Source organism: Prunus avium, chromosome 3 (assembly GCF_965620075.1).
Source record: "Prunus avium chromosome 3, drPruAviu1.hap1.1, whole genome shotgun sequence".
Classification (NCBI taxonomy): Eukaryota; Viridiplantae; Streptophyta; class Magnoliopsida; order Rosales; family Rosaceae; genus Prunus; species Prunus avium.
The window spans coordinates 13,017,444-13,032,244 of NC_142286.1; the positions used below are offsets into that span (position 1 = coordinate 13,017,444).

A 14,801-nucleotide genomic window follows, 5' to 3' on the forward strand; every position below is an offset into this window, starting at 1 on the left:
AGTGTAAGTGGACAAAATGGAAGTGGGAAAATCACCACACACAAAAAAAAAATCAACATATATTGAAATATTCTCATCCTCAACTGACAGTGCGTGATTAGGATATTCAATTTCAACACATCTTAAGAGAAGCCAACTTTGCAATTGAAATTCTTTCTATTACCGGATATGACTTGGAGGAACATCTTTGGATGGATTGTGCGTGCCTCTTCAAGTTTGCCAGCTCTCCATTTGAATGTTTTTAGGTGGTGGAGTTACCTTTGTTTAAAAAAATTAAAAATTAAAAATTAAAAAGAAATTGTATTAATTTGTTAATACCATGTAGATAAACTTGAAAGTTAAAACCAAGTGGTGCTTTTCTCCATCAAAAGAATCCGAAGTCAAACATACAACAACAAAAAAAGTATTAAGCAATATTATTTTTTGTATAGGTAAGTAAGCAATGTTATATTTCCACAATACTCATGATTAAACCTCTCCCTTCTCCCATACTTAACCAACTAACACCAACACCAAACACCAAACTCCTCCTTTATTGGTCTTTAGCCTCTCTGGCCTCCCCTTAAAGAAACAGAAAAGCCAATGGCAATCATAGTAAAACAATAAAGCAGCAAAGCTAATGGAAGTGGGTGGTGTGGTGGTCCTCTCCTTATTAAATGTCACCTTGCCCTCCATTTCTATTCAAAATTCAAATTCAACCCAGCTCCCAGATCCCTAGCCTCCCTCTTCCTTCCTACTTCTCTTCTCTTTTCTCTAGTTGCTCCACTTAACATTTTTTTAACAGAGAAGCTTATAGTTGAGGAAGAGACACAGCCGAGAGGCTTGTGTCAATGGAAGCGGACAGAAAAGAGAGAAGGGTAATTTGGTAATTGAGAGCAGAGGGTGAGTGAAGCAAAGAAAATGAGCACAGCTAGATTCATCAAGTGTGTCACTGTTGGAGATGGAGCTGTTGGGAAGACATGCATGCTAATCTCTTACACCAGCAATACCTTCCCCACTGTAAGATTAAGCATGAATATATGCTAATCAATGTTTCATGGTTATTTATTTAAATTGTGATCTTTCCCATTTTTTTAATTTATTTTATAGGATTATGTGCCTACAGTGTTTGACAACTTTAGCGCTAATGTGGTGGTGGATGGCAGCACAGTTAACCTTGGATTATGGGACACTGCAGGTAATTAAGTAATTGCTTTGCTTCTGTATGTGGGTGCTTTTGTTCTTGAATTACTTGCTACTGTGGTGAAGAGATTATCAAGGTCATATGTACTTGTTGAAGTACTGACCTAAACTACAAAGAAAAAAAAAGACTAAGAATAAATTTCAATTGAGTTGCTGCAATGAATCATGCTAGATGCTCTTTCTGATTTCATAGAAATTACATAAGGATAGAGATTACAATGTTCTTTGTTCATATGCTTTGGCAGTTTCTGGCTCTGTCAATCACTATCTGGATTTTGCATAAATTAAGTGGTTTTAGTTTGATAACCTAACTGCTAAGAAAAAGAAAAGAAAGAAAACAAAAGAGAGATTGTTTAGTTTGAACATCTGATTTTTTGAACCCGTCAATTTTTGCATAAAATGATATGGTTAGTTTGACAAACTGACTAGAATACATCTGCAAAAAAGATTACTTGTATTTTCAATATGCACCTGCTTATTGTATGTGCTCTTCGGAATTCAGGACAGGAAGATTACAACAGGCTGAGGCCTCTGAGCTATAGAGGTGCTGATGTGTTCTTGTTGGCCTTCTCTCTCATCAGCAAAGCCAGCTACGAAAACATTGCCAAGAAGGTTTGTTTAACATTTCAATATTTTGATTTATTCTTTTACTTGTATTTTTGTACTCTCAGCCGTCAGAATCTAATATGCACATCAACTTTTATTGTTTAACACCCAGTGGATACCTGAGCTGAGGCATTATGCTCCAACAGTCCCCATTGTGCTTGTGGGAACCAAACTTGGTATGTGTTATTTATAGTAGATAAAAGTCATGAAAACCACAAAATGTGCGTATATTATTTATGTGTGAGTGTGTGCGCGTTTCTGTGTTTTTGGTTGCTTGTGTATGAGCACTAGAGTTTGATCTTGATGTAATTCTGATAGTAATTTTGGCTGCAGATTTGCGGGAGGACAAAGAGTATTTGATTGATCATCCTGGTGCTACACCAATATCAATTGCACAGGCAAGTTACTTACACAACAAAGGGCATAGGAGTTGATTGTCTGCCCTCTTTATCTTGCTTTCTAACAGACGACTTCCTACTGTCAATTCTTAAACTTGTTCTTCAATGTTCTTGAGCAGGGTGAAGAGCTGAAGAAGGCAATTGGTGCTGCTGTGTATATAGAGTGCAGCTCCAAGACTCAGCAGGTTTGCTTAATTTCCTAGTGCTTATTATTAAATATAACACTATAATTAGCTCATTATTTGAATTTGATCTGATCTTTAAAACTCCTACTAGGATTACACAGAAAACTCAAATTATTTGGTTATACTTATAACTAGAACTTGATCTGATGTATCTATTTAAAATGCTGCTACATTTTCTCAGTTCTTATGAAAACTCCTTTTCTCGAAGAGTTTTTTTTTTTTTTATTTTTAATGTAGGGAATCCCTTTCATGTCTAAAGTCATGGAAACAGACTGTATTTTTTGCTTTTGGTAGCAAATATCATGCAAAAGACCAAAAGTTTTCTCTCTGCCTACAACTTTAACTGTGATTTAAAAGTATTGTTTCCTTTTACTCTGTTTACAAATGATTAACCAGGCTTTATAGATGGTGTAGTTAATCAATAATCATTACACTAATTAAGAATGTCAAGGCTGTGATTAAGTGCTCAAACTAACTTACTGTTCTCTGGCTTGAACTTTAGAATGTGAAGGCTGTGTTTGATGCTGCCATCAAAGTTGTTCTGCAACCCCCTAAACCAAAGAAAAGGCGACGGAAGGCGAGGCATTGTGTGTTTCTCTAAATCTTCATGTTACTTTTCTCTCTTGTAACAGCCAGAGTTCCTCTTCTAAGTCCTCATGTTCCATTTATGCCAGTACTCTTGGCATTTGTTGTTTTTCATTTTCTGCTTGTATTTTCCCTTATGTAATATTATTGTGTTCCATACTTCTTGTGGACTATAAAGAAGGCAAATATGTTGTAATCTCAGTGCTCAAGCAAAGCAAGATGGCACTGGACTGAGGCAGATAGTGGTCTGTATGCCCTATATACCATACAGAATTTTTTTAATTTTTTTCCCAACCTGTGAAGGCCACACAAAGCCCACCTTACTATCCCTTTCTCTTTCTTGTCTACTAGCCTCTCTCCGCGTGCGTGAAGCCTTTCTTTTCTTTAATCAAATAGTGACTTCTCTTGAGTAAAGTATTAAAACAAACATTTTTGCAACAAAACAGTAAGACAAATGAGAAGAATTGTACAGTTAAGATGAAAACCGGAATACAGAAATTATGTAAGAAACTAGACAGAGACCCACTGGCCACAACAAAGCAAAGATTATTTGAGTTTTGATTGGACGGGGGAAAGTAATAGATTAAAAAATAAAAACATTAATAAAAACACATACTTTATAATAAATACCTTAGAGCATGTACAATCGTGCTCTCTATTTTTTAGTTACAATTTAGATAAAAACATATAAAAACTATTTTAGGAACAATCATACTCTCTAGTTTAAGGAGTCATAAATGCTATAACTCTTTTTTTAATTGGGTTAAAATTATGTATTAATTGCTATTAATGGCTGATGCAGAGGAGGGAAAAAGGATGTGGGTTTTTTGTTTGGTTGGATGTTGAATTTCCACCTAGAGAGAAGGCTCTGGTGAGTTGGCTACTTAGACGATTGAAGGAACTTGAAAAGGACGTTGGGCATAGTCAATCAAGAGAAAGGAAGTTAATGGGTTGGCTTATTCTTTCTTGGGGTTTAGTAATGTTGTTGTTCTTTTGGCAATTTCTGTAAAAGTTCCCAAAAAATGTGGGCATTGCAATGGAGGAATTAGGTAGATTTTAGAAGGCTGTATTTTGTAAGTGTATGTAAAATATCATGTATTGGTACGTATGTAATGATGGAGGAACATGGTTTGATTTTGCAACCAGAGGAAGGTCTGGATTGGTACTTATGTAATGAATGTGGTTTTTGAAAACAATATGGTACTTATCAGTTTTTGGATTTTGGTACTTATTCTGTAATGATAGAGTATACAAATCAACTTATGTAATAAATACCTGGAAACAGTTCATAAAATTGAGCTAAATTGCAACAAGCTGGAAACAATTTATAACACTTAGGCCATCCTTACAATTTATAACATCCATCAACTCCTCACAGTTTATAACATTAGTTTAAATGTGGACCTAAGATCAAAATGAAAGGTGTGTCCTTAACAGTTGGACTTGCAAAATAATAGTTCAATCAAAAGCCCCGCTTGAAAGGGTTGTCCTTAACACTTGTGCTTAACAGTTGGACTTGCAACATAACAGTGCAATGAAAAGGTCTTCATAAGAGGCATTTTAACAAAACACAGAAGCTCTCAAAAAATCAGAATCTCCAAGGCTAATAACCATCCAACAAATCCTTCCGATTGGTAAATTTCTTTCTCTTGGCAGGAGATTTGAACTTCTTATTGGTAAATTTAATCCTCTTTGCTGGAGACTTGAACCTCTTTTTTTTTGGCAGTTTCAGAAGATGGGGCAGTTTGAGAAGCTTGGGCAGTTTCAAAAGATGGGGCAGTTTGAGAAGCTTGGGCAGTTTCAGAAGGTGGGGCAGTTTCAGCAGCTTGGGTAGTTTCAGAAGCTTGGGCAATTTCAGAAGCTTTTGGAGTTTGAGAAGATTGGGTAGTTTGAGAACACTGGCCAGTTTCCAACCTTCTTCTGACCTAAAAATTGAAGCACAAGGCAATATTCATCAACTACATCCCATACCTCTTCCTCTAAAAGCGTATAAAAGAAAAGTCACTTACAGGTTGTTTGGATGTTGATTGTCTTGTAACCCTTTTGGTTGATGTCGTGTCAATTGGTTTCTTCACCTTTGGTTTAGATGGGACCTAACATAAGAAGAGAATCACTTGAAAATAAATAATAAAGATCCAAAAGAAATATGCATTGCCAATGTTTTTTGGGAAGAGACAAACCTGACAGCTAGTGCCTTATGTTGCCTTAGGGCAGCTCCTCCTATTATGGCCTCCTTGTCTACAAAGTGAACACTTGGTTTCCAAGTTATACCTCTGCAACTTGGTGGCTGTAGGATTAGATTTGCGTGGTTGTTCACCTGCTGACCTCATCCTCTTCTTCCTTGGTCTCCCAGGTTGTTTGTGATAAAGTGGTGGAATCAAAGGAGGCCTATCACACTTAGGCCACAAGTCTTCACTTGTCATTGGGTGAACCATTGGACTGTAAGCTCTCAAAAAGGCTTCCTTCTTGTAACAAGCATCAACATAAGCAATATGATCCCCATTTAATTGCCCAATGGCAACACAAGCATGCTTGCATGGGATCCCAGTGATATCCCATCTCCAACATGAACAACTATGCCTTGCCAAATCAACCACAACCTGACTTCCATCATGGTTTTTGACCTCATATAAACTCTCCCCAGCAAGCTTAGGAATGCACCAAGCTGATTCTTTCTTCGTTTTCTCCAAAATACCAAAAATCCTTGGACCAATGTCATGTTTCCATCTTTAACAAGATGCTCTTCTAGTTGCCATCAACAACATAATGCAGTATCTAATCCTCTCTAGCATGGTTAAAATGGGTTTGTCTCTGACTTCTGCAAGGGCACCATTAAAAGCCTCACACATATTATTCAAAAGGATGTCACACTTGGAATGAGTTTTAAAGTGAGCTCTACACCATTGTGATGGATCTAAGGCCGCCACCCAATCAAATGCAGCTTGGCTCAACTGTCTCATCTTTTTCATCTCAGCATCCCACCATGGGATGGTTGTGCTCCTTGCGATTTTCTCCATTTGTAATTTCAACACCAATCCTCTGTGACCAGCAAGCAAAAAATTTGCTTCTAAGTGTTTGAGGCAGTGTCTGTGCTCAGCGTTTGGAAAATGATCATGTACTGCATCAATCAAGCCTTTTTGCTTGTCTGTGATGAACACATATCCTGAGCTGTTTTTGATTCCAAGGTCCTCTGCCAACAGTTGACAAAACCATGACCATGTTTCATAATTCTCCACCTCAGCCACTGCATATGCCATAGGATACATGTCATTGTTAGGATCCACACTAACAGCAGATAACAATTGTCCAGGATGATGACCTTTGATATGACAAGCATCAAATCCTATCACTGGCCTACATCCCTACAAAAACCCTTGCTTAACTGCAGCCAAGCAAATGTAAATCCTCTCAAACCTTGGCCTTTCACCCTCCAACTCACATTTGATAATGACTGTGCTACCCACATTTGTCCTTCTTAGTTCATTAGCATAATCCCATAATAACTCATACTGTTTTTCATAAGTCCCCTCAGTTATATGGATGTTGCCTTCTGCCTTGCCCTATATATTTGGGATTTAGAAGCTATCACAGACAAATCTTCTTGTACATGTTGCTTAAAAGCTCTCATATCCCAATTATGCAGTCTAGACAGTTGAGTAGCTGTTGAGGATAAATGTGAACCTCCTAACACAATTTCACCACCACTAATTAAATAATGGGGTTTTATTATTTTAGGTTCGACCCATTCGAGACACAAGTCTCTTAATTACAATCCCTTGCTTCAAGGGAAAACCTTTTGATTCCATCATAAAGAAACAGAACATGTGTGTTTGGTTTTGCGGCTGCTCCCAAGTCCAACCTCAAGGTGCCTACGTATCCCTCGCGGGAATCAAGCCACACGTAGTTCAAAAAATTGCAATGAATGAATGACTCATTGCAAAAGGGAAAATTTGTATGAATTTGATTGAGAAAGTGTTTGAGTGAATTTAGCTGAATAAACCAGGGATTCAATTTTGATGTGTGTTTGGGGTGAATTTGGTTAAGAATAACCAGGGATCCTGTTTGGATTTGAGATTTGGGCGGTTGCATCTAGATTGAATCTCTAGATTGCCTACGTACCCTTTTGAAGGGATCAAACCAACGTAGTTCGGAAATGATTGTTTTATTGAAATACTAGACTGCCTACGTACCCTTGATGGGATCAAACCGGCGTAGTTCCAAAAAGATTTGTATGGAGATTTGATTGGTGGGAATTTGGTTGCGGTTGCGTCTATTGGTATGCTAGACTGCCTACGTACCCTTCATGGGATCAAATCGGCGTAGTTCCAAAAAGAGTGGAGATAGATTTGTGGGACTTTGGTTGATGTAACCAGTGATTCAAATTTGGTTGCGGTTGCGTCTATTGGGGTGCTAGACTGCCTACGTACTCTTGATGGGATCAAACCGGCGTAGTTCAAAAAAGATTTGTATATTAGTGGGTAAGTGTGGCCCAATAATTTAGAATTTGTGTCTTTGAGACAATTTGGAGATTTTCATAGGTAGATGACCTATGGGAAAATTGGAAATTAATGGGTAAGTGTGGCCCACTAATTGAGAATTTGTGTCTTTTGAGACAATTTGGAGATTTTCATAGGTAGACGACCTATGGGAAAATTGGAAATTAATGGGTAAGTGCGGCCCACTAATTGAAAATTTGTGTCTTTTGAGACAATTTGGAGATTTTCATAGGTAAATGACCTATGGGAAAAATTGGAAATTAATGGGTAAGTGTGGCCCACTAATTGAGAATTTGTGTTTGAGATATTCGAATTTAATCTCGTTTGGAATTTGCATGAGTTGATGACCCATGAGAAAATTCGGAATGGTTTTGTACCATTTTTCTTTTTGTCAATGTCCAAGAAAAATAATGAGCAATTTTGATTAGCCCACTAATTCTCCAAAATTGATATTTGCATTTGGACCCAAATATGGCTATGAGGATTTTTTTTTAAAATTAATTAATTAACCATATAATGGGAAATTTGGGCCTCTATAAATTCAATGGATAATTTGGGCCCATGAACAAGAACTGGTTCTGTGGTCTTTGTGACAAGAGAGACCAGCGTGCATCTCATCCTTGAAGTGGATCAATTATACTCCAATTGGGACTTCAAGAATTGGAGACTCAAAGGAATTGCAACCTGACCTGGAAAAAGGCCACGCCACCGCCCAAACTTCTCTCTACTTAGAGGGCATCACGCTTTTATTTTTTTATGTTCAGCTTTGACAAAACCTGCTCCCTATAGTCAAAACATCTGAGAGCCATCAGACTGCTGTGGAGAAAATATTGATTGCACCTTGTCCCGTGACCCACCGACTGCTGCACCCTTTCTTATTTGTGAGTCTTTCCTTTCTTTGTGTTACTGTGGCAAACCCCTTTTTTATTGTTATACCTCAAAGCAACACACAGAAACGTCATTCCCTTTGTTTTTGATTGTTTGCAAATAGACAACAGATGAGGCACTCAAGCATGGGGTGCACAACGTGGCTTTCCAAGCTTTTCCTTCTACTTTTTTTCTTTTCTTTTAGTCTGTTTGTTGCTGCTGTACGCAAGCAACACCAAGTCAAGCCAAAAGACTTGGCTGTCTCCATTTTTTTGTTTCTTAATCCTTTACATCTGTCTGCAAACAGTACCAAGTCAAGTTCAAGAAAAACAAACGTGGCTGTCGTTTTCTTCTTTTTTTGTTTGCTGTTGCTATGTCCAGCAACACCAAGCTTGTGTAAACAAAACCAACGTGTTGCCTTCATCTCTTTTTTTTTGGTTTTGTTTTATTTCATCTACATGCCAGCAACACCCTCCTCCAAAAGAAAAGGACATGGCTGTTTCACCTTTTTTTCCAGAAACGCAAAGTGGCTTCTTTCTTTTCAATTTTTTTCTACTTGTTTTGACTGTATGCCCAATAAGAGAATGTTGTGACAGAAAACATGGCCTCCTTTTCTTGCAGATCTCCATTTTTTCTTACTGCCAATTCTTTTCTCCACGACTAACACCCTTTTCATTTTTTTTGATGTAGTTTGATCAGAGAGAAAAATAGAGGCTTTCTCAAGCAGGGATGGAGAGGATTGGTCAGAGAGTCCAAGGGGTAATTCCCGTTTTTTTGTACCTTTTGGAATTAACTCTTAGAACACCATCTTGTTTCAAAAGATTTCATTTTGCTCGGCAGAGCTTTGTCGAACAGGGATCCTCTCATGGATTTGCTGTTCATACATGTGATTTAAGGGTTGCCACCCATGGATTTATCATCCAAGAAAAATATTTGAGGGTTGCCACCCATGGATTGATTTGAGGGTTGCCACCCATGGATCTTTCATCCAAGAAAATGATTTGAGGGTTGCCACCCATGTATCTTTCATCCAAGAAAATGATTTGAGGGTTGCAACCCAACAAGGAAAAAGAATCAGTATACCTGTGAAATTTTTGGTCTCTGTGCTCTTGCCAATTTTTTCCTCCAGCAGTCCTTTTTTTCTTCTGTCCTTCCTTTTCTTTTTTTCTTTTTTTTATCCCCGCTTTTCTTTGCTGCCGTCCTCCTTATAAGCTAGCTAGGCCTTGTTTGGTAGGCCTCACTAGACTGGACTGGACAAAATAATACTTCAAACCCATGTTTGGTTTAAGGCTGGACTAACTTAAATGAGATTATATAGCCCAAACAGTAAAAAAAGGGCTCACTCGCCCTTCTAATATAGTGCGGCTGAAAATGGGTTCGCTAAATAGTGCTCTCGCTGAATAGAACAAGCGAGTCCGACACAACACAAACCAGTTTCTTCTTCTTCTTGTCCTGCTTCGTGATATCTTGGTTCAGTGTGTATCGACTCTGCCACACAATTCTTCCATTAACCTTCACGAAGGATTTGATTGCAAGAGTGAGAAGCACTTGAAATATTTCTCCATTCTGAGGGCGCCATCCATGTCGGTCTTGATTGCAAGAGTGAATTTCTTGTTTCTGATGATGCTTTTAGGCCACCTGAAATTACAGAGCCTATGAATGGTGTGAACAACATGGTCATCAACCAATTGAACGACTCTGTTTGTACTTGAAGTGGGCTTTGTCGGTTTTCAATCGTGGATATCAGCGACATCGCAAATTCCTGAACCCAAATGCACGAAAGGTTTGCTTGTTTCTTTGTCTTATTTTGTTGCCATTATTGCTGGTTCAGAGTCCATTGGTTTTGTTCATAAGATTCATAGGTTTCAATCTTTAAAGAATTGGGTTTGGGGCTTAATGCTTCTGGTGTTGGGCAAAAGCCCATAGCACAACATGCATTCCAACTGTTTGCTAAAATGTGGCACTTAGTTGGGTTATGCAATGGGGTGGTAATGCAATTCTTGATTTTGATCTTGGCTACCACATGGGCATTCGAGACAAAGGTAGTGGTGAGTTTCTCAAGAGTTGCTTCATTGGAGGACTAATGACATGCTTAGTCATTGGTTTGGCACCAAAACATGCCAAATTTTAGTCTTTCTTGCGGTTGTGTTGAGTAGTCTAGCTTATCTATTAGATAACGTGTCCCCTTTTTTTGTGGTTGTGTTGAGTAGTCATCGGTTCGTCACATTACATTAGTCATATATGTGATATGAATCATACACTCTGTGCTTTTGAACATTCAAATTGAGATAGATGTTTTTTGTATGTCTGCAATTGACATTGACTTTTAAGCCTTACATGAGTTTGTTGATTTTGATTTTTTGGTCTCTTACAATCCGGATTCAGGTGTTTTTAGATGGAGTGGAAATCCAAAGAAATGTAGGCCTCACTGAAGATCAAAGCAATAAGAAGTAAAGTTTTATCTTGTTATGTTCAGTATTCAATTACTTTCCATGGACGGTCATCATTGACTAGGTTTCTAATTTATATTGTTAGCTTTGCCTGATGAAATGTAATCACATATTTAAGATAGATTTTTTCATTTTTTTTCACTTTGGTAGGTGGCTTTTTGTGATTGAAGAAGACATCAAGGGCTTGCATTGCTTGCACTTGTATTTTGGCAATGATTGAAACTTTTGGATCATGACTTCTGAAGAGAACTAGCAAAATACTAGACTTATGCTAGTTACAATTAGGCCCAAGAATTAGTAGTTTGTAAGGACAAATGAGAGTAAATTTGTATTCCACTTATATTGTGAAATGAAATTTTCCTACATGGGTATTGATTTTTATTATTTATTCTTGAATGGGTGTTGAAATTTACATATATAATGGCATTCAAAAATTGCTATGAATGGGCTTGATGGCATTTTTGGAATGCTTTCTTTGTTGATTTGTTAGGACTTTGTGGAGAAATTCTAACTTTGAATCTACATGTAAATTTGGTATCTAGAAAGTATGTTCATAGTTTTAAGATCTTATTAAATTACATTTAATTATCTAAAAATTATTATATTTAAATATTTAAATAATTATTTTTTAGTCCGACACAGCACCAAACATAGGTCTTCACTATTTTTACACTCCAGCTTCTTAGTTCGATGCAGCACCAAACGTAGGTCAGTACTTAATCCAGCTTAGGCCAATCTAAACTAATCCGAGACAGTCCCAGGATTTAGTCCAGTCCATGACAGTCCGCCGTACCAAACGACCCCCTAGAGTCCTCTTTTGTGCAGGATATTTCAGTTGAAAACTGAATAACCAGCCCCCCCAAAAATAGGAGCCACGAACCTCTCTTAAGAGTTTTTGTAGGTTTAGACTCCCATTTTTTTTAAAACTCTTTTCCTATTGATGGCTGTCAAGTTTTATCTCTGCCCTCAATTTTAGGCTTGCTAGCTGTGGCAAAATTGTGGGACTTATCCAATCCCTTGTTTCAATTTTATTTTTTTTATTCTCTTTCTTTTTCCGTGATTTTTTTTTTTACTTCAATAGTAGCATATCTCTGAGCTAACCATGTTGAGTTAGCATGAAAGTTGTGCTCAACTGTCCCACAATCATGCACGTCAACCAACTTCTTCACTTGAACCCATTCACTACCATTCACTGCTGAAGCAAAACAAACCCAGTTGCAATTCCCTGCACACACTACCCTCACCCTGTCACGATCATTGCATTTGAATTTAATCATCCTCCTGTTTATAATGGAATAGTTCCTAATTGCTTTCCTAAATAAGTCAGTGGTTGCAAATCTTAAACCCAGCTTAAACACAGGGTTGCGCATATCTGTTTCTGGCCTAAATTCTTGAAATTTAGGCAATTTCCTCTTTCTTTTCTTTTGGTTCCCATTATCCGCATCATTTGAGCTACTATCCAAGCTCTCAACATCACTTTTAGCTACATCAATTGACTCCCCATCTTCTTCTACAGGGGCATTTGGGTCTTCAACTACTTCAGGGTGGTCTACATAATTTTCAAATGCTTTATCATCCTTCATTCCTGTCTTCCACATCAGTCTCACCTATATCAGCCCTATTACCCTCATTGTTCAGGGGCCCATCATCATCACTTGAATCCCACTCTTCAACTGTGCAAGCAGGCCCATGATCCTCAGTAAAAGGCCGCCCATCTTTATCATTGTTAAGTGGCCCACTGCCTTCATCTATGTTTACTGGCCCATCTTCCCTACTCTCATTCAATGCCAGACCTTCCTCTTCACTATCCTCATTCAAAGCCACACCTACCTCTTTGTGTTGTACATAAATTAGCACCACTCTCTCATAAGAAAGTGGTACCTTATCACACAAACTTAACAGCTCACCATCTGTCTCTAGATCCAGTAACTCATCATTTACTACTCCTTTAAGTGATACTTTCCCCATGTGCCCAAGCACTTTCACTTGCTCCCACATCTCTAACATATTTATATACTCTATAGGACACCAATCCAAATATCCTACAGACCCTCCACTATAATACCACTTATTCTGTTTGTTTTTCACAATTCTACCACTATGATGCACTTCAAAAGTCACTAACTCTTTGTCCTCTACACACAAACAAAAAGGAGTTTGTCTTTAAGAACAACAAAATAGTCTTCTAAGCCAATTACTAAAAGCAAGACAACAAACATTGTTAGATTAACATATTCAAAGCCAACCACAAGAAAACAAAATAGGGACCACATCAGGAAAGGTATACTGCATTACAACCCACTCTCCCGACAGCAAATAACATAAAAAGACCTAAAGACTATCCATTTGTATACAACGCGCATCACTATCAGCTCAAGGTTCTTTTCCACATAACACGACAAGATTCATTTTCAGAAAACATGTCACTTTTTAGAAGAATCGCTTACCGTACAAAGGTTGCGCTTCTCCTGCTTCTCGCCACACTGGCATCATCGTCCACTCGCGTCGCTTCTTCTTGCCTTTAACTCTTCAAAACCAACTCACGGCGCTCTCTCTCTCTCTCTCTCTCTCTCTCTCTCTCTCACCAGTGCTCAAACCCTCGACCTAAAATCCCCAAATCTCAATTTTCCCTCCCAAGTTGATTTCCTCTTTTCATTTTTTAGTTTTCTGAGATTATAGTCGCTTTTAGTTAGAGATGGGTCCACAAATCCACATAGCAGGCCCAACGATCGTTTTAGTTAGAGGTGGGATCCACAAGTCCACGTCACAACCTCAGATTGGTTGGAAAAAGCCCAGCTCAGTTGAATTGACCAATATACCCCTGTCACGTCAGCATTTTAACGGAATTTGGGATGGCGTTGACAAAAAGAGGTAAAGTGACACACGAAGCCTTGGTCAAGGGGGCAAAGTGGATCACTTTAACTTTGAGGGGGTAAAGTGAGAATTGACCAATGTTCCAAGGGGCACTGTAGCAGTTAAGCCTAAAAAAATATATATATATATATATATATATAAATAGTTAGCATTAATTAAAGGTTTAAAATACTCATAAAATAAAGCAGCATTAAATTATAGGGAGTCACTAGGAGTCTTTTCTCTCTCCTTAGATTTAGGAGCTCCTACAAGTCACCCTATTTTAGGAGGTGGATAAAGAACATGGTTGGAGTTGTATTTTTCCAATAAGTCCCTAAAATTTGTCTAAGGATGTAGGTTAGGGAGCCCATTGTAGATGCTCTCACATTCAAAACCCTAATATAAAAAAACCCAATTCAAAACTAGCAGAAACACCAATCAGCACCCTTAATCAATATCCAAAACTAATTTAAACAAAATATCTAAAATTGCAAGCAAACACAAAATGGCGCAAATGATATTTACCCACCAAGTGACGAGAGGAGACAGAGGCGGGGTAATCTCGTGGAGAGTGGAGGGATTGGTGGTGGTTATGTGGAAGAGAAAGGTGCTTCAATCAAATAATAGAGAAGGAGAAGATGATTGACGAGGAGGAGAGAGCAGAGATGAGAGGGAATCAAAATTTTGCAAGAGAGAGGAAATGAGAGCTCGAAAGAGGGAGTTGATCGAATGGAAAAGAAAGAAGAGGCGACTCTGATATTTCCATGGGTTGTGATCAAGGTATTAAATGCCTATATTATCGGTGATATTATCCCGATAATATCGGTTTCAGGGACGATAATTTCAACATTTTTATGAATGATTTGGGCAATATATCGCGATATTATCGATAATATTGCGATATGAAACCCAAAAAGTACATGTAATTTTTTGAAAAGCCTCCCCTGTTGCATAGAGGGATTCAAACCCTTCCCCCTCTGTTAACAGCCACAACGCCTTATCCATCTCGATGAGGATGTGTTTGTGATTATATTTTCGGCGTGTAATATTTATAACGTCTTTAAAATGTCTGCAAGCTAACATTTATTCTCTAGGATAAATTTCGATATTGAAAAAAACACCAAGGGGATTCGAACCCCTCCCATTTTACTCCTTTAACACCTTAACCACCATATCACT

At 38.0% G+C, this 14,801-nt stretch overlaps 1 protein-coding gene and 1 long non-coding RNA gene across 2 annotated transcripts; both read left to right on the forward strand.

Moving 5' to 3' along the window:
* Window positions 1–572: 572 nt before the first annotated feature.
* On the forward strand, window positions 573–3,240 carry LOC110773183 (rac-like GTP-binding protein RAC2). Its single transcript, XM_021977686.2, has 7 exons — window positions 573–999; window positions 1,090–1,177; window positions 1,685–1,794; window positions 1,901–1,964; window positions 2,122–2,186; window positions 2,306–2,371; window positions 2,874–3,240. Exons 1-7 carry the CDS (start codon window positions 901–903, stop codon window positions 2,970–2,972), a joined length of 591 nt encoding a protein of 196 aa, XP_021833378.1. The 5' UTR covers window positions 573–900; the 3' UTR covers window positions 2,973–3,240.
* A 5,547-nt stretch (window positions 3,241–8,787) lies between these two features.
* Window positions 8,788–11,333, forward strand: LOC148295664 (uncharacterized). Its single transcript, XR_015834769.1, has 3 exons — window positions 8,788–10,102; window positions 10,705–10,769; window positions 10,920–11,333. It is a non-coding gene; the product is annotated as an uncharacterized LOC148295664 (long non-coding RNA).
* Window positions 11,334–14,801: the final 3,468 nt, after the last annotated feature.